The sequence below is a fragment of the Eumetopias jubatus genome, unplaced genomic scaffold, assembly GCF_037043125.1.
Source record: "Eumetopias jubatus isolate StellerSeaLion01/CBP00866 unplaced genomic scaffold, mEumJub1_p1.0 scaffold_8, whole genome shotgun sequence".
Taxonomy (NCBI): Eukaryota; Metazoa; Chordata; class Mammalia; order Carnivora; family Otariidae; genus Eumetopias; species Eumetopias jubatus.
Genome location: NW_028274814.1, coordinates 132851598 through 132874403, shown reverse-complemented (window position 1 = coordinate 132874403; position 22806 = coordinate 132851598). Strand labels below are relative to the sequence as shown.

At 51.4% G+C, this 22806-nt stretch overlaps 1 protein-coding gene across 2 annotated transcripts; it reads left to right on the top strand.

Moving 5' to 3' along the window:
* Nucleotides 1-7334: 7334 nt before the first annotated feature.
* Nucleotides 7335-19296, top strand: DNAL4 (dynein axonemal light chain 4). 2 transcript variants are annotated; one of them, XM_028115695.2, is made up of 4 exons: nucleotides 7335-7428; nucleotides 15128-15215; nucleotides 16827-16910; nucleotides 18210-19296. In XM_028115695.2, the coding sequence occupies exons 2-4, from the start codon at nucleotides 15147-15149 to the stop codon at nucleotides 18372-18374; spliced, it is 318 nt and encodes a 105-aa protein (XP_027971496.1). In that variant the 5' UTR covers nucleotides 7335-7428; nucleotides 15128-15146; the 3' UTR covers nucleotides 18375-19296. The 2 variants fall into 2 exon arrangements, with proteins under 2 accessions (XP_027971496.1, XP_027971494.1); XM_028115693.2 differs by having other exon boundaries at nucleotides 15005-15215.
* Nucleotides 19297-22806: the final 3510 nt, after the last annotated feature.

Sequence of the window (22806 nt, the reverse complement as noted above, 5' to 3'; positions counted from 1 at the left end):
CTCCATGACCCCAGAATTGGCAACTGAGCCCTACCAACTCATCCTGGACCCAAGCCTGTCGGGGTCACCTGCTCTATCATCCTCTTTAACCCTTCCCACAGCACGTACCTCTTTTTGATAATCATCTTGTTTACTTAATTTTAATTGTGGATCACCCAGAGTGTCAGCCCCGTGAGAGAAGGGACTGTATTTGTCTTTCCCACCACAGCGTGTATCCAGCATCTGGCGGAGCAGGGCTTACTATGTATTCGCTGAATACTAATAACTGATCTATATTAAGTGCTTACTATGCACCAGACATTTGCTGCTCTGATCACTTGACACATACTAGTTTATTTAACCCTGGGAAGGAAGTACTGCTCGAAAATAGGCACAGAAAGATGAAGTGCTTGTCCAAGGTCATCCACCTGGAAAGTGGCAACACTGACATATTAATCCCTCCTGCCTCCAGAATGATCACTCAATGGCTGCACTATATGATCTGTGATTTTGGATTCTCCTTAGCGCCTCAGGGATATCAAACACTGGTTTGAGAAACAAAGGCTGATGTAGATTTCTGTTGCAGATCAATTCTTCCCCTGAGAAAAGCTAGAAAAACCAAACACCACATCTAAAACTTCCAGGCATCAGAGAAGCATCAAGAGAGGTGAGAGATAAGTTAACCAGATCCCATGGAGAACAGAAGCTCAGAGAAGTGAGCCTGACTTTGGGGGCTACAGTTTTCCTCTTGAGGCACCTGCCCACTTACAACAAATGCCTAAGTTGAGCAGAGAGCAATAGTTGGGCAGCTGGTTAGTAGGTTCAAGAAATTGTATGACAAATAAAGGTAAAGATTCCAGCTAAAAATTGGAGTTCAAGATAAGGGGCTCTAGGTAAATGACCCAGACTCTCAGCGAGACTCTAAAAGGTTACACTCTGAGAGTAGGGTAAATTGGAAATATTCCAGCCCTCCAAAGATGGAATCCCAGCTTCCAATCCTCTCATTCACGGATTGAATTAAGGTGTCTGCTCTTTCACCAACATCTTGCCAAAAGCAAAAGTAAATTCTCTCTGGAGGAAGGATAACAACATCATCCAAACTCACATTACATTTTTGATACACAAGGTTTGGCATCATCAGACATATCTGAAAACAAAACTGAATGACTAAAAATCAAGAGGGAAAAAAATTTTAAAGGCCAGTAGACCTACGCATATGATAAAATTGCATGAAACTAAATACACACTCGAGTACAAGTAAAATGGGAACTCTGAATATGATTGCATCAGTGTCAATGTCCTGGTTGTGATATTCTCCTATAGTTTTGCAGGATGCTACCATTGGTGGTAAGTGGATAAAGGATGCATAAGATCTCTCTGTATTACTTCTTACAACAGAATGTGAATCTATAATTATCCCAAAATTAAAAGTCTAATTTTGAAAAGATCTCTTTAGGAGATCCATATGGTGGAGTTGTGAAACATAGACCTGAAAATAATTATGGTTAATATATTTAAGGACTTAGATGACAAATAGAATTTCAACAGAGAACTGTAAGTTATGAAAAATAATGAAATGAAGATCCCAGAGCTGAAAAATACATGAACTGAATTCATGAACTCAATAAATAAGTCTAACAGCAGGTTAGACACACCTGAAGAAGGAACTGTGAACTCTATTAATAGAGATCTCAAACGAAATAAGCCAAAGTAAAAACTGAGGGAAAAGAATAGAACGTACCGCGGGGGAAAGCATAAGATTAATAAGGGACATGGTGAGAAAGTCTTACAAGTAAGGAGCCCCAGAAGGGGAGAGAGTAAGTAAGGCAGAAAGAGTATTTGAATTAACATCTGAAGATTTGCCCAAAACCATTGAAAGACATGAAGCCACAGATTTAAGAATCTCAGGGAACACCAAGCATGAAAAATGCAAAGAAAGCCACAACTAGGACTTTGATGGTGAAACAGTTGTAAAATAAAAGACAAAAAGAAAATCTTCCAAGGTCCCACAGAAAAAAGATGCATTACGTTCCAAGGCCAGAATAACAGCTACCTTCTCAATAGAAGGAACGGAAAAAGGAGGACAATAAAATGATGGTAGCTTCAAAGTGTTGAAATAACCACCATTCTAGAACTCCCTATTCATGGAAAACTCTTCGAAAATAAAGATGGCATAAAGATGTTTTCAGACCAAGAAAAAGCTCATTCATCACCAATGGGTTTTGTTACCAACAGAGCTTGTCTGGAGGACAGACTAAAGGAAATTGTTTAGGAAAAGGGGAAATGGTTCTGAGAGGAAGCATGGAAATTCACAACAGAAAGGGCATGTGGATAAATCCAAGTTAACAACAAGCAAAAAATAATAATAATAACAGTTATCTCCTGTGAGGTTTAAAATTCACGATAACAGAATAAAAGGTGGGAAGAGGTAAATGCAGTTAAAATGTTCTAATTTCCTTGCATTGTCCTGGACGTACTAAAAGTATTCATTTTAGGGGCGGCTGGGTGGCTCAGTTGTTAAGCGTCTGCTTTCAGCTCAGGTCATGATCCCAGGGTCCTGGGATCGAGGCCCCGCATCAGGCTCTCTGCTCAGCGGGAAGCCTGCTTCTCCCTTTCCCACTCCCCCTGCTTGTGTTCCCTCTCTTGCTATGTCTCTCTCTGTCAAATAAATAAATAAAATCTTTAAAAAATAAAATTAAAAAAAAAGTATTCATTTTATATTAGACTTTAATACATCTAGGGTCAACATTTTATTTTCCTGGGGTAACTGCTGAAAGGATTGTAAAAGATTATGTAACTAACAAGTTCAATAGAAGAAAAAATAGAATAATAAAAACAATTCAAAAGAAGGCTTAACAAGGAAAGAAAAAAGGAACATGAAAAGGATAGAATAAATAGAAAATGAATAGTGTGTTCATTGCTTTAAACCTAAATGTAATGTAAGTGGGTTATTACATTAAATATTAAAAGGGAAATATGCCGATGAAAATATTAATCTTGTCAAACTGGTTATATGACAGGTTGAAATTTAAAAGATAGAAAAATATGTATTAACACAGCTTCATAATATATAAAGTAAAGATTGACAGAGCCGAAAGATGAATTTGACAAATCCACAATTGTAGTGGGATATTTTAACACACTTCTCTCAATAATTTATAAAGCTAGCAGACAAAAAGTTCAGTATGAGTATAGAAAATTTGTACAAAATGATTAACAAACTTGACCTAACAGAGCAACTACAGAATAGATATTCTTTTCAATTACATGGGGGAAAATTTACCCAAACTGACCACAGGAGGTAGAATAATGGTCCCCCAAATATGTCTATATCCTGATCCCCAGAACCTGTAAATATGTTATATCACATGGCAAGGAGAAATAAGATTGCAGATGGAATTAGGCTGCTAATCATATGACCAGGAGATAAGGAGATTAACCTGGATTATCTGGATGGACCCAGTGTAATCACAAGATTCCTTAGATGTGAAAGGGAGATTGAAGAGCCAGGGTCAGAGGAATACAGAAAGTCTCTAGAAGTTGGAAAAGGGAAAGAAACAGTCTCACCTATAGCCTCAGGAAGAATGCAGCCCTGGGAACACTTTGCTTTTAGCCTGGTGAGACCCATCATGTCAGATTTCTGACTCCAGAACTATAAGGTAAATTTATGGGGCGTCTGGGTGGCTCAGTCAGTTAAGCGTCCAACTCTTGATCTCTGCTCAGGTCTTGATCTCAGGGTTGCGAGCTCACACCCCGCATTGGGCTCCACACTGGGCGTGGAGCCTACTTTTTAAAAAAAGATAATAAATTTATGTTGTTTAAAGTCATTATTTTTCCAATCTTTGTTACTTGCAGCTGATCCAATTGCTAACTGCTTCCAGGGTGTCCCCATCAGCCATGTTAAATGGCAGGAGCAGGAGCAGAACATGAAAGGGTGCAGCTGGAATATTGGCTGAATCTTGAGGATTGACAGGAGCTAAGTCTGAAGAAGTAAGGTGAGATCCTATCCACTTCATTCATTCATGAAACATTTACTAAGCACCTACTCTCTGCTAGATCCTGTGTGTGACATAGAGCTGTAGAGATGACTAGGACAAGGTTCTTGCTCTCCAGGAGCTCACAGGGGAAGACAGAGAATTAAACCATGGAGAAGAGCAATGACAGGAGTAGGCACCAGAGGAGATGGCAGCACAGAGGTCTCTTTTGGTTGCCAGTGATGGAATCCCAGTGTGTACAACCTTAGACCAAACGTGTATGGGCTCATATAGCCAAAAGGAGGAAGGCCAGAGAGAGAATGCGGCCAAGAGGGTGTGTGAGCAAAGGCAAGGTGAGAAGCAGCTTGGAGGGTGTGGAGAGCCATGAGAGCTGGTGTAGCTGGGGTGCAGAGCACAGGGGAAGGAGCAGCAAGAAGAGATGGAGGTGCCCATGGGCCACACCATGGGAAAGCCTCAAATGGCAGATCATGGCATCTGGATGTCACCTGGCAGGTTATGGGGAACTGTGGAGAAAGGCAAGCAGTTGTTAAAGAGAGGAATGCAGTGGTGAAATTTGGGTTTTAGACACATCACATTGACTGTGACATGGAGAATGGATTGGAGAAGGGCAAGACTGCAGTCAGGGAGTCCTTTTAGAAAGCTGTTGCAATAATACAGATTGGATCATAGTGTTGTACACATGGGGAGTGCCATGAAGATAGCCAGAAGGGATAATGGAGAAGAGCAATGACAGGAGTAGGCACCAGAGGAGATGGGAGCACAGAGGTCTGTAATCAGGACATAAGAATCAGAATCAGGAGGCTTTTGGTTGACTTGAGGTGGGCGATGACGGGGGAATAAGTATGAAGGACACAGTTCTCTGGTTTCTGATGGAAGCAACTTGGTGGTGCCATTTATTGAGATGGGGGATACAGGGAGAGCAAGTTGGAGGGAGATGATCAATTCAGTTTGGGACACATTGACATTGAAGGGCTTGTGGGACATTCTGGTGGAGATGGTCAGGAGCAATTGGATATTTAGGTCTGGAGGTCCAGTGAGAAGCCTAATCTGGAGAGAAAAACACAAGAGCCATCAGAATCTAGGACATTGACAATGGAACCATGGGAGTAGATGAGATCCCCAAAGGACAAGACGTAAGGCAGCAATTCTCAACAAGATATGCATGGGGTGGCATAACTCCTTAGGAGGGTTTGGAATCACCAGAGGGGCTTTCCCAAAGCACCAACCTTCGATTTCAATAAATACCCTAGGAAGTGTGACCAAGGGAAACTCTTGCTGATGAGGATGTGATCTAGGGTAGGAAGAAATTTGAGACCCTTGGTAAGAAGGAAATATAGTCAAGGTGGGCACAGAGAGCAAAGGAAAAAAGGAGACAGAAAGGAAGAGAGGTTTGAGGAGATCCAGGAGAATGAGGTGTCCTGGATGATAGAGCAGTGACTCTCAACTGTGACTGTGCACCAGGGGCACTTGTGACAAATACAGATTCCTGCCCTTCTCTATTCTGATGCCATGGGGCCCTAGAAGCCGCATTGTAAAGAGTTCTGCAGGCACTATTTCTGGAGTAGAGAATTTCACGAAGACAGGTGTGGTTGACAGGCTTACACCAGCAGAAGTGATGGATCCAGCAAGATAAAGATCTGTTGGATTCTGCTCTTCAGGAGGTCACCGGTAACCATGAAAGAGGTAATTTCGGTGGTGGCAGCGTGGGTGTGGAAGCCAGATTGCAGTGGGCTGAAGACTGAATAGGAGGTGAGAAATAGAAGACAGCAAACGTAGACCCCTTTTAGAAGTTTGGATGAGAGGCGGAGGCGAGAGCTTCATCCCCCTCAAAGGCCAACTTCCATCTCCTGGAGAAACTTGGCAAAGAGGATTGGGGAAATCTGGAGGCTGAGTCAGACATTCCATGGACCTTCAGAACGCACCAGGAAGGCAATTTGGGAATCGGCAAGGGCCGAGCACACCTCAAGCTGCCAAATCGCAAAACCAAACCCACTGTGCCCTCCTTCTGTCTACCCACTCCAAGTGCATTCCACCATATTCACCGCCCAAGTGATCTTTCCATGACTCAGATCTGACTATCTTTCTGCCCTACTTGAAACTGTCCAACAGCTGCTTTCCCCACTCTCACCCAAGAGAATACCAGGGAACACTCCCAGGAAATACCCAAGTCCCTGACCTTGGCATTCAAAACCCTTCTGACTCTGGTGATCCCACCTTCCCTCTGCATCTTCACCCCCACCCTCTTCACTGTCGCCTCCCACTGTATCACATTCACCTTCAACCCAGGCTTCATGGAGTCACTGGCAGTTCCCCAGTTAACTGTGCTCTCCCACCCTCATTAGCCTACTAGTCGTCTTAGACACAGCAAACGCAAATACCACCACCTCTGAGAGTTAGTTGCTCCCTCCTTGGAAAGAACCAGCACCTTGCCCACACCTGCACCAGAGTACAGGTAGAAGAAAGTCTTCTTATCTATTTGTTGACACAGCTGTACCCTCACTGGACTGTGTCTTCTCTGGAACCAAGGTCATCTTACTCTTCTCTGAATGACCAGCATCTGGCCAGGGCTGAGTTCCCAGTAAGTGCCAGTGAATGTGAAGTGGGGTTTCACCCGAAGTACCCATCATGATAAAGTAAATGTCGAAATTATGAAGTCAACCCACTGACCCTCTGATCCACCAATCAAGTAATTGAATCTGCAGGTTCTTCTCTCTCCCCCCCTTTCCCTTTTCCCTAGCTGTACTAATACTTTCGGATTAATTTTCCCTCCTAAATGTAAGAAAAGGCGGGCTCTGGTACAACATCTCCTATGGACTCGGAAGTCATATGAGGGTGTGCTACAGTGGAAAGAGCACCTGGTTCCACCTCAGGGAGTTTTACTTTGATTCTTTCCTTTAACACGTTTCTTAACCTCTCTGAACCTTAGTGCAGATGGTTACGAATGGTTACGAATGGTTACGAATACCACTACCTAAAAAAATTGTGAGAATCTAGTGAAATACTCCTTGCAAAGCCTAGTTTTTGTAATGCTAGTTGTTATTAGGCTTCTGAGATCTTAATGAAGTAGTATCTCAGTAGCAGGACACCAACAAATTGCATTTGTAATTTCAAATGGCTAAAAGAAGCGCCCGAGGTAATACTGCCCTTCAAAGTTTATTTCTCTAACACGCGAACTTCCTACCTCCCGGGCTCCTCAGGCCCACTGAAGACGACTATGACTGAAGCTCCGCCTCCCTAACCTCTAGCCACGCCCCTTTCCGTACAAGCCTTACGTTGTAGGGGCCTTTAACATTGATTGACACTTTCATTCACCAATAAAAAGTGAAATCCCCGTTAACGTCCGGTGAGGGGGCAGGACTTCCTTGTTGTTGCTAAGACACTCTTGTTTCGCTCCTTGACAACCCTGGCGGGGGTGCGCTAGCTGCGGCCCCGGCTCCGGCCCCCGCGGGAGCAGGTGAGGCCCCGGGGTGCGGCGGGCAGCCGGGCGGGGAGGGCCGGCCCGAAGCGGGGCCGAGAGGCGTCACAGGGCGGGTGGGGCCTCGCCCAACGCGGAGGCCCCACCTCGTCTCCTGCCTGCTGGTCCCCAGCCCCAGGTCCTCCCAACCCCCACACTTCGGGGACCTGCGAACTCGGCCGTGACAGATTAGCGGTGGCGACTCTGCGGGGTGCTCCTTCCCCCACACACCCGTCCCGCTGCGCGGTCCACCATCCTCCTCGACCCGACTACCCCCAGGACCTTGATTACCACCCCCGCAACGTTTCGCGGAGTAATTCCCCACTCCCGCGGCTGGACGGGTGGTCGCCATCGCCTTGGCCCAGACCGCTTGACTTGGACAGTTGGTGACGTGCTAGGATTCCAGGCTGGTCACTTCCTTCTTCGGGCCTCAGTTTCCCCATCTGTAAATTGAAGTTGGGTTGAATAATCTCTAAGGCCTCTTCGACTCTGCCGTTCTAGGATGTGATTCTTTGACCCAGCTATAGGCTTCCCTGAGGATGTACCTATGGGAGTTACCGGATGTAGTGAAAAGAACTTGGCAAACCTAATTTGGATTCTCAATTACGGGACCTTAGCAAGTTATCTAACCTCCCTGGGCTCCAGTCTGAGTGTATATGAAATCAGGATACAATAGGGCATCTCCTTGGGGGAATTCTGAGGATAATAGGAATTGAAGTATGAAGAGTCTAGTTCAGTGTGGATTTAGTATTTGTTACTTCACTTCCTCTGTCTCTTACTTCCCCACATTCTCCCCCTCTGAGAAGTGTCACCAGTACCTTTAGTGTCAGCCGTCATTTCTTCATGTGACCCTCAAATCCAGATCTCCTGCTCTGATCTTTCTCCTGGGCTTCCATGGTTAGGGATGCTTTGGGGCGGGGGTGAGGGTAGTGTGAGTTATTATTGCTATTGGTGGTTGGACTCAATAGCTTCCCATCTGTGCCCAATGATCCTGATTTGGTGATAACCTACTTCTGACAAGACACCTCCATTTTTTTTTTTTTAAGATTTTTATTTATTTGACAGAGAGAGACACAGTAAGAGAGGGAACACAGCAGGGGGAGTGGGAGAGGGAGAAGCAGGCTTCCCACGGAGCAGGGTGTGGATGCGGGGCTTGATCCCAGGACCCTGGTCTCACCAGCCATTTAAACTCAGTATTTCTAAAATCAAACTGGCCCACGTCTTTACCTGTCCATCCGTTCTACCTGACTTGCCCTGTCTTTCTCAGTGGCGTGGCCATCCTCCCTCGCTCTGCCATGCCCCTCGCACTCAGGCAGTTGTCAAGTTCCTTTGATTCTGCCTCCTCGAGGACCTCACATCCTCTCCATTCCTGAAGCTACTATCTTGGCTCAAGTCTTTAAGTCTTTAATGCCTGTCACCTGAGCCAGTGCTCTAGCTTCCTAACTGGTGTCCCTACCTCCAGTCTTTTCTGTTTACCCAGCCCACCAGCATAATTGTCTGAAAACAATGCAATGTCACCAACCCCCGAGAGACCTCTCAAGGGCTTCTCATTTCCCACTAAAAATATCCACACTTATTAAGCCTAGGTTTTAGAGCCCTCCTGTACTTCCACAGCCCAACCCCAGCATTTTTTCCCAGCCTTCATTTTCCCTTCTGTGCCAGGTTCTGTCCTTTAGCCAAATTGGACCATTGGACTTTCCCAGAAAATTCTTTGAGCTTTCTGCTTGGATATCACTGTGTTTGTTCGTCTCTCTGTCCAGAAAGTCTTCCTCACCTAGTCCACTTGCCAGGATTCCCACTCAAATTTTGCCCCTACCACCCAGCTTTCCTTGCTGTCCTCTCCCCTGCCCTTTCCACAGTTCTCCTCCTCTGTCTCTGCATCTGCCTTGTGGCATGTACTGCTTTCTGCCATGAACCATAGTTAGTTCCTTGTGTATGTGTCTTGGTCTCTCAGATTGTAAGCTCCTTGAAAGCAGAGACTGTCTCTTGCTTATAGTGGAGTCATTGAAAAGGCATAATCTTGGGGCACCTGGGTGGCTCAGTCGGTTAAGCATCTGCCTTCGGCTCAGGTCATGATCCCAGGTCCTGGGATTGAGCCCCACATCGGGCTCCCTGCTTGGCAGGAAGCCTGCTTCTCCCTCTCCCACTCCCCCTGCCTGTGTTCCCTCTCTCGCTGTGTCTCCCTCTGTCAAATAAATAAATAAAATCTTAAAAAAAAAAAGAAAAAGCATAATCTTGAAGTCCTATATGCCTGAGGGAATCCTAGCTCCTCCATTTGTTAGCTGGGTAGAATGTCACTTTCCTTTTCTCAGCCATCATGGTCATCAGAAAAGTAAGGATAATAGCACCTGTCTAACAGAGTTATTGGGGGGGTGGACAGTAAATAAGATCCTGTATGTAGGACACCCATCCTGTTGCCTTGCTCAAGGTCAGTGTTCAATAAATATTGAATGGATTTGATAGGTCTTCTCCCTTCCCAGGGGGGCAAATGAAATATAATTTAACCACAATATAGATATCTGATGGGCTTCTGCCATGTGCCAGACACTGGTCTTTGCGCTCTGGGGCATCTACAGGGAGAATAGTTAAGTTCTTCAGCCTCAGGTGATTGCTAAGTCGTGACTGGTTATGAGATGTCACCAGTAATTAGCAGTTGTGAATGACAAAAAACAGAATCAGTGCTAACTCCAATTTATTTCTGTAATAATGTCATTCTTAGTCCCTTACGTTCAAATCTGTTCTCTTGAGTGGGAAAGGGGGGGTGGGAAACTGCGTAATCCTGTCTGTGGGAAGCATCTGTTCTTGTGTAGAGCTAATAGCTGGGATGGTTATGACTTTTTGCTGTACTTTGTAGCTTGACAAAATGTTTGGTATTTCATCCGAATTTGGGTATGTTGGTGAGGGGGTACCACGTGAGTCAATATTGTTTATTCTATCAGGTTACACATAAAGAAAATGCCTTGATCTCTTCACCTCTCCATCTCTTTCTCTTCCTCCCTTGTCTTCCCTCCCTCTGCTAAGTCTAAGGCACAGCAAAGGTGTTCACTGGACCTCAATAAAATGAGAAAAAAAGAAGGGCAATGTTAAAAACAATACCAACAGCAGCAACTTTGTGTGTGTGTGTGTGCGCGCGCGCCCGCATACACACATGTGCGCACATGCATACGTGCGTGTGTGAAAGGTAACAGTCTTTTCCGAGGACTGTCTTTTATTCTGCAACCATCTCCTTCTAACTATTAAAACCTTCCTTTATAGTAGATAATGTGCTTAATGCTCTTGCTTAGCATAATTTAAAAACGCAGACCTGCGTTTGCTTCCCCCTTTCTAAGCTGATCTGTAAAATCCAGATCTTCCATGATGTTTCCTGACCTCACCACCATCTTGGATGAATGGCCCCAGGCCCTTAGGTTCCTCTCTCCTCCCCTTGCCAGCTTTGCTCTGTGTTTGCCAGAAGGCAGAGGGTAGACGTGGCCGGGAAAGGTGGGGGGATGACCAGGGTACACAAGTGTGTATCCTGGTTATGGCTGGAAGCAGGAGGTGTGCCTGGACAGGTGGCTGGACTGGGAGATGCTGAGAATTGAAGCTATTTGCACTTCTGTCTGTCTCCTACTTGCTTGTGACTGGGGAAAAGGCATACAAGGTAGAACTAGAAGAGTAGGTATGGGTTTGGATCCTGGCTCTGTCATTACTGGCTGTGTACCTTTGGGCGAGCTCCAAAACCTCTCTGAGAACTGGGAGTGGTTGCTGCCTCCACGGGTTGTTATGGGGTGACATGAAACAAGGTGAAAACCCAGTGTACCCACACCATTAGCACTGGCCTCAACTTGTTCTACAGAATTTCCTTGTGACTTTCGCCCAGCCATGCTAATACTGTGGTTTGCAGAGTGACAACTCGGTAAGTATTGGTTTGTTTGGCTGAATGTTTAGATGTTTAGCGAGCTGGCATATGAAGAAAGACATTGCAGGTCCTGCTCCGAGTGCACCAGTAACAAGAGCTGACATTTCCTGTGAAGTAGTCTATGCTTTATCCCAATTTCCAGATGAGAAAACTAAGGCTTAGAGAGAGAAACACTTGTCTGAGACTTGAGATGTGAATTTGGACCTGCCTGTGGAGCCTGCACCCAACCACCACCCCGTCCTGCTCTGAGTGTGTCCTCCCATCTCTCGGATCCTGGGGTGGTTACCAGGGGCGCCCCGAGGTCCACAGGCCAGGAGGGTTCTGGGCATTGAGTGGCTGGGGGCACCCCCAGAGGACTGGCAGACACTTTGGGCCTTATTTCCCAGAATTCCTGCATTTCTCCCCCATCCTCTAGCCCTCTTCAGGATTCTTCCGAAATGCTTCAGAAGCAAAACAATACATTGTGACTGAGGTCAGTGTCACAGAAGAACAAGGCCCAGAGAGCAGGACAGGGGCACTGGCTGTTCCAAGGCGATGACAGGAAGAGCCCTGTCTGTGCCCCCTGTTGCCTGGGAGAAGCCTCGCAACAGACACGGGCGAGGCTGGGTAAAGCTCGCGGAGGCGCCCTTGGACGGAGAGAGGGTGCGGCTGCCACCAGCTTGGTGCGCCAGGACATCCTGGGACTGGTACCCAAGAGATTCAAGGACCCTGGCCGTGGCCACACTTGCATTATTAAAGGGCTCTCTTTTAGGCCTGATGGGACTTCTTTCTGGCCTGGAGCTCTCAGGCACACGCTCATTTGCATGGAAGATTGATAAGGTTATTAAAACCTCTGGGTCCGCTATTTTTGGTAGCGTTCTTCCAGCCGGGTTTTAAGTCACGGCCGATGACTACAGCTGTACTCTGTAAGGACACAGCGTCATAAAAGAGTCTCCTGCCTTTCCATATTTGGAAGCACATCATCTATAACTGTTCCTTTTTATTCTCTAAGTCTCATCCCTTTTGAATCCCCAGAAGTACAGGTAGTGGTTAGGAAGAGCCATTTACAATTGTGGTCCTTAATCAGCGTGCTTGGATAATGTTGAAGCCCTGGCTGGTGGCAGGCGGCAGTTAGAGCAGCGCAGTGAGCACAGTGTGCAGGGTTTGCCATTTCCAAATGCTCACAGGCCTCGAGTTGATGCTCGCGGTGGACCTCTAAGAACGAGAAGATGGGTTTCTCCCATTTCACAGAGGAGGAAACCAAGACTCAGGTGCAATTACTTGCCCAAGGCTGCAAAGCAAGGGAGAAAGTAGAATTCACTTTGGTTATAGAACAGGCATTCAAGCCTAAATACTCTGCCTCATGGGTCTCCACTAGCCCCCTCCAAAAAATACCTGTCCCCATGGCTCTTGCCCCCTTGTTCCTGAAGGATGGACTTTGGCAATACCTCTGGCCTCTTGAGTCCTGTTTCATCAGGATTCCATATTCTCAGGTCCACAGACTCTGAGCAGCCACAGCCCCTGCCCTCCCCCAGGGCAGGCATGTTACACGCTCGCCTCTGGATTCTCTTTCAGGCCACTCCAGGCCAGCACTTGTGAGCCCCGAGGAGGAATTGGATCGAATTGAAATACTTAGGTGGAAGAGGCCCCAGCAGCTGCTGAGGACCCAGTGTTCAGCATTTTCAGCTGAAAATCTCGGGAGGTCAGCAAACCTTAAAGCCCTTAGCCTTTGATCATCACACCTGGATAATGTGGAGGGGGCGGCAAGCAAGTGGCCTTGCTGGGAGGACAGGATGGAATTGGAGATGGGCCTTCACATTAATGAGCAAAGACCAAAGGATTCACTGAATTTTGTGAAATAAGAAACACGAGCAGAAAGTACAATGAGGTGGCGCCTGGTCGTTTGCCAGCTTCCACGTAGAGACAAAAATCGCTAATATCCGAGTGCTCCAGATGCCCAGACTTGATGAGCTAAGAGGAGCCGTGCGGAAATCAGGTGGTGGAGTCGGGGGCAGGCTCCAGCCTTGTGCGAGGGAGCCCACCACATGGGGGGGTGCGGAAGGCTTCTGAGGCATCAGAGAGAGAGAGGGAGAAAATGGAGGGCACGGCCCAGAAAAAATGCAGAAAGCTCAGCACTCGGCCACACAGGGGTCGAGTTCACGTTAGGACGGTGGTCACCGACAGGCCAGACATCAGACGTGTACTTCACTGGCAGCGGCTGGCTGGAGGCCGGTTGCGTGGGCGCCTCCGTGGGTTGGCGCTGTGAGGAGGGCCCACGCCGGACACCAGCCCTGCTGCTCACCAGCTGAGGCCTCGGGCCGACGAAGTAACAGCTTCTGGCCTCCCCGTGGGGTCGCTGCTGCAGCAGGGCCCTAGGGACCGGAAACCTAGCAGATAGCAGCTGTCGTCACTGCCCGTTAGTTACTCTGCTAGGCGTCTTCCGGCTTTGGTGGCTGTGCCATGAAAACAAACCTATTTGCAACTGTGGGACATGCTGGAGGAACATTATCGGGTTGTATTTGTCCAGCATGGATGGTTAAACAGGGTTCATAGCACAGTGGTTTGTATGCATTTAGATCAGCACTTCTTTTTTTTTAATTTATTTTTGAGAGAGACAGAGAGAGCACTTGAGCAGGAGCTGGGGGGAAGGGGCAGAGGGAGAAGCAGACTCCCCGCTGAGGAGGGAGCCTGATGTGGGACTCGATCCCAGGACCCTGGGATCATGACCTGGGCCGAAAGCAGATCCTTAACGGACTGAGCCACCCAGGTGCCCTAGATCGGTACTTCTTATGAGATGAAAAAGTCCTTTGAATTACAGGATAAATTGAATTGTAGAATAACGAGAAACACCAGGATTTCTAGCAATGCTCCCAGACATTTAGGATCCAGGCTCATCTCTTTAGGAAAAGTCCCATCTGTTATTATATAACTAGATTTGAAAAGAAAAAAATCCAAACATACGTATTAGGCTTTATACCTCTGTGTTCATATGCACGCACATTCTCTCATGTATGTGGCCACGTGCCAGGCCCTGTGTTAGCCGCTTTACATACATTGTCCCATCTGATCTCTTACAGCCCCAAGAGATAGATGTGACTTACCCCCGTGTTACTGATGAGGCATCTGAGGCCCAAGGCCACGCTGCTGGTGAACAGTAGAACCAGCACTAATGCCCAGGCCTTACACCTTCTGGACCAGCCAGACGGGACAGGGAGGCCTGAGCTGGGAGCCGGTCATGCCCAGGAGGACACGGAGCATCGCTGCTCCCGTTCCTTCCATAGATCAGGGACCTGTGGAAGGAGGTACTTGCTTGTCCCTAAGCCCAGGATTATCAATCTTGACCTTGACATTTAACTTTCTAGCCACATGTGCGGGGAAGTAAGGACCACGTACATTAGTGTTCCTGCAGGGTTGCTGTGTTTGTTAATTGCCGGCTCAAGCTCCATCCTCGGCCTGGCCCGCAGTCAGTATTTGTCTTGATAATGACAGTGTGGGCTTACAGCAGCATACCAGTGTGTTCTTACCGGTCCTGGCAGCTCACGTTGACTCATCCTCCCGTCTGTAGACTTGCTGGCCATTTGGAAAAGGATGTGGAGGAGTTAAGACGGGGAGGTGTCACACTGTCAGTGAGACATTTCTAATTTGTGATATATGGGTTTAAAGCCAACTCTTTCTCCTGGTTTTTCCTGTTTTCTACAGCACCCCTTGAGGAAAGACATTTTCTGCTACCACCCAGTTGGCAGGGCCTGCTTCCGAAATCTCCCGGGGGTGTCTTCACTGCCAGTGCCCGCGCCTCCTGAAAGCCCCACTCTCTCCCTCCAGTGGTCACAGTGGAAGGATCATGGGAGAAACAGAAGGGAAGAAAGAGGAGGCTGATTATAAGCGACTGCAGACCTTCCCTCTGGTCAGGGTAAGCCACAGGGGAGGGAGGCAGGGCTGTCAGCAGGAGCTCGTTCCCTGCAGGACAGCAGAAGGAGGAAGTGAACGGCTCTGTGGGCTCAGATCTAGAGGTCTGGGAGTCGACAGCACTTCATTCCATCATCCATTCATTCATTCGACACGTCTTCTTAGGCCACCTACTACGTGTTGGGCACTGTTCTAGGCACTGTGGACGTAGCAGGGAACAACAGAGGCCCGGGCCACGTGAAAGAGAGGCTTAAGGAACATAACTCAGGTAATTAGTGCTATAAAGAAAAATAAAGCAGGTGCATGGGGCTAGAGAGGAGAGGTTAGCTTCTGGAAAGAGTTCTCTGATCTCTGACTAGAATGAAGTTGGGGAGGTAGCCTTGTGGATGTCTGGGGAAGAACATTCGAAGCAGGGGAGACGGCGAGCTCAGAAAATCCGAGGTGGGAGTGAGCTCCAAGTTTTGGAGGAACAGAAGATCAGAGTGTGGAGATGGATGGCGGGACATGAGGGCCAGAGTGACAGCCGGCCAGACCTCACAGGCGGGCCAGCCACCCCGACAGACCTGATGACAAACAGGGATGCTGTCCTGAGTTCAAAGGCGAACAATGGATGTTTTAAACAGAGGAGTAATGTGATCCATTTGGTGTTTCTAAAAGCTCACTCCAGCTGTTGTATGGAGAATGGATTTTAGGGGACCAGAGTGGAAGTGGGGAGACCAATGAGGACGCTACCTCAGGGGCCCAGAGAGATGAAGGGGCGGCTGGGTCCAGGTCATGGCATGGAGGTAGACATGGTCACACTCAGGACAGATCTTGAAGGTCAAGACAGTAGAACTCACTGGTGCCTTGGGTGCCAAGTACAAGGGCACACAATGATCAAGATAACTCCCAGGGTTGGTTTTTTCCAGAACTTAGGAGAGGAAATGGAAGGAAGATGGAGGAAGAGCAGGCTTGTGGGGAAAGTCGAGTTATCTCTTGGACGTCTCAGTGAGCTTGTCAAGTAAACGGTTGCATGTAGGAGTCTGGAGCCCCCAAAAGAGGTTATAACTGGGAATGAAAATGTGGGAGCCCTCCCCGTGTAGAAGATAGATCCGCAGGACGGGCTGGGATCTGCTGGAGAGGAGATTGCTGGAGAAGCCAGAGGGCAGAGATGAAGCCCAGGACCGCCCCACAGTCGGGGGCACTGGGGCGGGTGGGGGGGTGCCAGCAAAGTGGACGAGAAAGAGCAGCCAGAGACGGGAAAAGCCAGGAGCCATCGAGAGTGGCCGAGCTGTCTCTCCAGGCTTTTGCGGTGACATCCAGCTGTGTTCTACGGCCGCTTCTAAACTGTTTCTGTAACCGGCATCCTCTCCTGCCCGGGCCAGCCTGCTTCCCCGAGGCTGCTGGCTGCAACGCGATCCCAATGAAGCTTCGTGCCCTTGCAGGGGGGCCCGGGTGTGAGAGCCTGCTTGGTTCCACTGGATTCCACGCCCCGAGTCCGGAGATGAGTCACCTCTCTGGGCTGTGCCAGAGCAGCTCCCCAGTGTCTGTGCCTTAAGCTTGGGACAGAGAGGCCAGCGCAGAAGGCCAGATCATGGGCTAAGCCTCTCTGTTTGTCCCCCTGCCCTGTCTCTAGCACTCGGACATGCCAGAGGAGATGCGAGTGGAGACCATGGAGCTATGTGTCACGGCCTGTGAGAAATTCTCCAACAACAACGAGGTATTGCCATTGGTACAGGCGGCCTCTTGTGCCTTTGGTGACCCCCGTGGGTGAATCAGGTGGCCCCCGTCCCCACATCCAGCTCCAGAGAGTCCTACTGGGATGGCTAACGCCTTCCTTGGAAGCATTCGAAGCCCGAGGAAGGCCAGGAAGGGAAGGGGCTGGTGCTGTCTCCGGGCACTGGTCTGCTGGTCGCGTCCAGCCCTGGAGGGCCCTCCGTGCTGCCGCAGCCTGCCCAATAGGCTACCTTTCCCCTTGGCTCCATCCCAGGGGAGAACAGGGCCCGGCCAGGCATTCATTCATGTATCCATTCATCCGTTCAGAAAAGATGTGAAATGCCACCTCTCGTGCCAGTCGCTGTTCTAGGTGCTGGGGCCGCGGCCAGTAGGCACTGACGCAGGAACATCGTTCATCAGCCTGGTGACGAGGGAGAAAGTCAGTTAACGTGGCAGCCAGTGGGGAGGCAGACCCTGGCCGACGAGAGCCTGGGCTTTGGGCCAATGAGGCCCAAGTTCAAATGCTGTCTCCAGCCCTTCCTAGCTCTTTAACCTTGGACAAGCCATTTCCCATCTCTGATCCCCGGTGTCCCAGTCTGTAGTGGGGAGTCAGATGCTGCGTCCTCGATGGGCGTTCGTGAGGAGGTGTGTGCTGAGGTGGTGCAGGCCAAGCACCTGGCACGCTGGTGGTGCTCAGCACACACCTGAGTGTGGGACTCACCCTCCAAGGCTGGGTCCCTTGGCCCTCCCTAGGCTTCTTCTCAAAAGAAGCTTCTCGAAAGAGCCAGCACAGGAAGGAATGGGGGCTGTTGCCATAACTGAGGGAAGCAGTCCAGCTTCTCTTCCGGGAGCCCCCCAAACCCATTAGGAAAAGCCTTTCTGTCCCCTGAAGATGAAGCTGAGCGCTCGCAGTGAGGATAACCGCATAGAGTCTGTGGACTGCTGTGGGGCACGTCCCTGCGCATCACTGAGGCCCGAGCACCGCCTGGCGCTGCCAACGCCAGAGACACGCGCTAAGTGGCAGAGCCAGAGCTCGGACCCGCGGCCGCCTGCGGACCAGGGTCTGCTTCCCCTCCCTCGTCGGTGTCTTCTTGACGGCTGGGGTCACGTCTGTCCTTCCGTCCCTGTGTACTAGCCCCCTGGCAGCATGGGGGTGGGGGGCAGTGTGGAAACCCTTCCTGAAGGTTCCGGGAGCAGGAGAACAACAGGAGGGCGACAGGCTTTTATCTTGCCGAGATTCCCAGAGCGGGGGTTGACCCGTGCGCCCTCTCCCCGCACCTGACGAGCGTCCTCTTCCTCCCAGAGCGCGGCCAAGATGATCAAGGAGACAATGGATAAGAAGTTCGGCTCCTCCTGGCACGTGGTCATCGGCGAGGGTTTTGGGTTTGAGATCACACATGAGGTGAAGAACCTCCTTTACCTGTACTTCGGGGGGACCCTGGCTGTGTGTGTCTGGAAGTGCTCCTGACGCCGTCCGCACTCCGGCCCCCGGCCCTGCAGGGCCACCTCCTGCCACCCCTCGGGGATGGGGAGCAGCCCCAGGCAGGTCCTGGTGTGTCGGAGGAGAGTCTGGGGTCTTTCCTATGAGTCTCTGAGCCACGCCCAGTGTGTGAGCGAGTGGACCTGTCTTCCCCCAGGCCCCCAGCGTGTGAAAGGGAGAGCAGCCTGTGGTCTCGATGCAGGGGAGGGGTGGGAAATGTGGCAGGGTAGGAGGGCGGGGAGGTGGGAGTCTTCTCCCCAGGACATGCCAGCCCCAAGCCTGCTGTCCCCTTGCCTCCCGGGAGCCCCCTGCCCGACCACCCCCAGCACTGCTGGCAGGGGTCCACTCTCCTGGTCTTCAATGGCCGTAGGCAGATGGCCCCATGAGGAGCCTGTCCTCTCAGGGGACACTGGCAGCGTCTCCCCTTGTCCTCTGGAGAAATGGTGGCCCCCTCCGGAAGCCCCTTCCCCAGTCGGACCCCAGGCTGAACAAACCACTGCATCTCATTGGGCCAATCGCTCCCTAGTCCCCGGCTTTGGCGTGAGGACCCTGCAGCCTTCCCTCCCCCCTGCCCCCCGGTCCTCTGGCCACATGAACCTTTTGTACCGCCTCCACCCCGCGCACTCGGTACCCCGGGCAGAGGGGGCTGGGCGTCACTGAGCCTCCGGCGAGGCTCCCGGGCCAGGAGTGCACATACCATGAGGCCTGTTTCGGCAGGGAATCCTGGCCTGCCGGCCACTGCTCATCAGGGACCGCATGCTAATTTGTACTTCTTATCTCTGCTGGGTTTTCTATATTCTTTTTTGAGCGTGGGGAGAAAGGTTTTAGTAGAAGGGTGAATCCTATTTTACACAGCGGTCTTATTTATATAAATGTCTTGGTTTTTACAATTAAAGTGACCAAAAACGGACCTCGATCTACAACCTCTTGAGGCTTTGGGCGGGGAGGGGGGGAGGGGGGGATGGGCTCAGGATCCTCAGGTTGTGGTGGGTCCTGGGAGCCCAGGGAGTCTTCTGGCTGAATGGCGAGGCTACCGGAACCTGTGCCCAGGCACAGCCCCACTCGCCCGGGCCCTGCCCCCTCACCAGTGCATCCCGGGTAGGGGCTGCAGGCCATTGCTGGGGCCACGCGGACACCGATGGAGACACCCTCGGTGGCCAGACTGAGCTGCCATAGCCATAAAGGTGCTTTCAGCCTCACAAAATGGAGTTTTAGTTCGAAGGTGTTCATTCAACAGCTGTTGAGGGCCAGGCCCCAGGGGCAGGGACACAAAGATGGAAAAGCCACAGACCCTGCCCTTCATGCGCTCACGGTCTGGTGTGGTCTGGTGCAGAGGAACATTTGAACCCAGTTGTTTCAACTGGACAGGAAAAGTGATGTGACCAAAGATAGGCCAGGGCCCTCCAGGAGGAGGAAGGGGTGCCTCCATGCCCAGCCCGGGGAATGAGGGGGGCCTCTGATGGCTGAGGCCTGAAAGCAGCTCTTGAACGGGGAGGGGGCTTCCCTGGGGGAGGGGCTGCCCCAGGCCAAGAGGCGGTGGGAGTAAAGACTCAGGAGGCAGAAGTGAGTTGAGGATGAGGGGGGCACACTGTGGGACTGTGAAGCCCCTTCCACTCAGGGGCTGGCCCCTCGATTCAAGTCTCAGACCCTAAAATGCGGGGCAGAGCTGGGGCAGTCTGCCCTTCCCTGCAGCCTACGTGCCCCCTGCCCACGGGGCCTTCCTGAGATGGCCCACCTAGGACACTCAGGCTGGGAAGTCTCGGCGCCTGGTCCAGCCGCACCCTTCCAAGGCTGAGTCCACTTGTAACCAGATGTGTCAACAGGTGTGCTGGATGGTGTGGCTTCAGGCCACTCGGATGTGCTCAAAGACCAGTGCGCCTGGGCAGGGAGACTGGTGCCGTCGGGTCCCTCGTGGACGTAAGTGCTTGCTGAGTTGGTGCCCTGCAGCGTCCTGACCTGAGTGCAGTGGGGTGCACAAGAACTGGAAGTCGAGGTCTCCCCAAAGGCTGACTCAAGGCTGGAGAGACTGGGGGCGCACAGAGAGGAGAGACAGGAGAGGGGTGGCCAAGGCCTGGAATAGCTATGGTTTATTAACCGCCTGCTTTGCGTCTCTTCTCTCCTTTAATCTGCCGCCCGTGGCTGCCAGTCAGGGAGGCTGGCTCAGCCTGCAACCGAGGTGGTGGGGGTGGCATCTGGGAGCGTGGACTTCTGAGGTCCTCTGATCTGGCTCAGGCCTGGCCCTGCTCTTCCTAACCTCTCTGTGCCTCGGTTGCTTTGTCTGCAGAATGGGGATAAGAAGCACCAGCCTCCTGAGGTTGTCGGGAGTCTCTGGGCCTGCCTCTGGAGCAGGTGACGCCCCCGGGCTGTGCTGTTAAGTGTCTTCCCAGCTGACACCCGGCCCCTCAGGATGGGGTGGAGCCTCAGCGAGATGGGGCTAGTAAGGGCCTGGCCCTCACAGGCCTGTGATACAGTGGTGCTCCTTGGGTCCAGGCAAAGGACCCCCTCCCTGCTTGCCACCCCACTCCTGCTCCCACAGAAGGTCTAGTCACTGTCGGGCCAGGTCAGGTGACCGGGCACCATGGCAGCTGTGTCTCCGCCAGCATGGTCATCCCGAACTTCCTCACAGGGCCCTCCCCACTCCTGGCCAGTGGTTCAACGAGCATCAGCGGACAGGAGCTGAAAAGGAGAGGGAGATAATGAAGGACGCACCATCCTTGGCATTGAATGGCTTGAGGTCTGTTGAGGAGGACAGACCCAGAAGAGAAAAGCAGATGCTTTGAAGTCATCCACGAAGAGGAGAGAGGGGGCAGGGTTCACAGAAATATGGGGTTCAGAAAAGGGAGCAACTCACTGCCCAGGCACGGGGTGGGGAAGCTTCCAGAGGAGGTGGCATTGAGCTAGGCCCTGGCATTTTCCAGGGGTGGGGAGGCCGGGGGAAGGTGCCATCGGCTGAGGGAGCAGCATGTAGCTACACGGGGGCCCGAGGACACCGCTGAGATGCTCTGGGAAGTGGGGCGGTCGGACTGGAGTTGACCAAAGGGCAAGAGGGGAAGGGAGCGGGCTGAAGGTGAGGGCTTTGCTGGGGTTGAGGAGGAAGAAATGCCGTCTGTTGAGTATGTCCCACTTGGCAGTCACCGGGCTCCCTCCCTCATGACCACGATGTCCTGTGTCCTCAGCAGACCTCCCAGGTGGTAGTCACTGTCCCTGTTTACAGATGAGGAATCTGAGGTTGGGAGGATGAGCTGTCTTGCCCAGGGTCCAGTGGGGAAGCCACTAGCCAGAACCTGAGCCTCGGCCTGCGGGCCTCCCCTGGCCCTGCTCGTCTCTGTGCCGGCTCTATTCGCCGGCCTTCTGTGCGCCCCCCACCCGCAGACAGCTGGGGTCGCCCCAGTCTGTCAGTGCCTGGGTCCGTCCAGCCCCTGGCGGCGTACTGCCACTGGCCCCGGGCCACTGCCGGGCCCTCCGCTCACACCGAGCAGCCCCCGGGCATTGACTTAGCGGATTGGGGCCGCAGGCCTGCAGCTCGGCCGGCCTGTCCCTGCGCACTGTGTGCAGGAGCAATGGCTCACCCACTCACACCTCCATCCTTGCGGCCAGACCCCGCCAGAGCCGGGGTGCAAGACACTGGCAGCCCTGCTTAGAGGCCGGTGCACAGGGCTCCGTCCCTCTGCCTGGGAGAGCGGTGAGTGCTGGCCAAAGGAAACTGCCCCCCCCCCCCCGCCGCCGCAGACACTGGGGCGGTTAGTGGGAGAAGGTGAAGAGGGAGGACTTGTCACCGCATGCCACCAAGGGGGCAGGCTGCCTTTGAAGCACTCCGTGTGGCCTCAGGAGAAATCCGATGAATATTTAATGTCGTCTTAGAAGGGAGGCGGAGAAGCTCCAGGATCCCACTTAACCTACTTCCTGCCTCTCTGGAGAACAGGCAGGCAGGGGGGTGTCCCCTTGGGTTGTGGGGTCCCAGCGCAAACCAGTGCCCCCCTCCAAGCAGGAACGACTGAGCTGGGAAGCAGCTTTCAGCTCCTTCAGGAGAGAAGCAGGCAACATCCGAGTGTGCCCCGCGGACCCTCCCCCTGTTTGGGAGGGGGATTGGGAAAGTTTAGCCACAATCGCCACCCTGTTCTATTTTCCTTTTGTTCTTCTCATCTCCTATTTAAAGCAACCACCTCCCACTACCAGCTGCTGTCTTCAATCCTTGGAAAGGCCCGGGGTGGGGGAGTGGCGGGCGGGGGGTGGGGGCGGGAAGAGCACGCTCAGGAGGCAGGAGAGCTGAATTCGTATTAATAATATTCCCAAACTACCAAGCGTGCCACACACTTCCCTGAGCATTTTCAGACTCGAGCTCATTTAATTCGGCCACCACTCTGAGGTGGTACTGTCCACGTCCCTCTCTTCACATGGGGCATCGAAGGGCAGAGAGGTG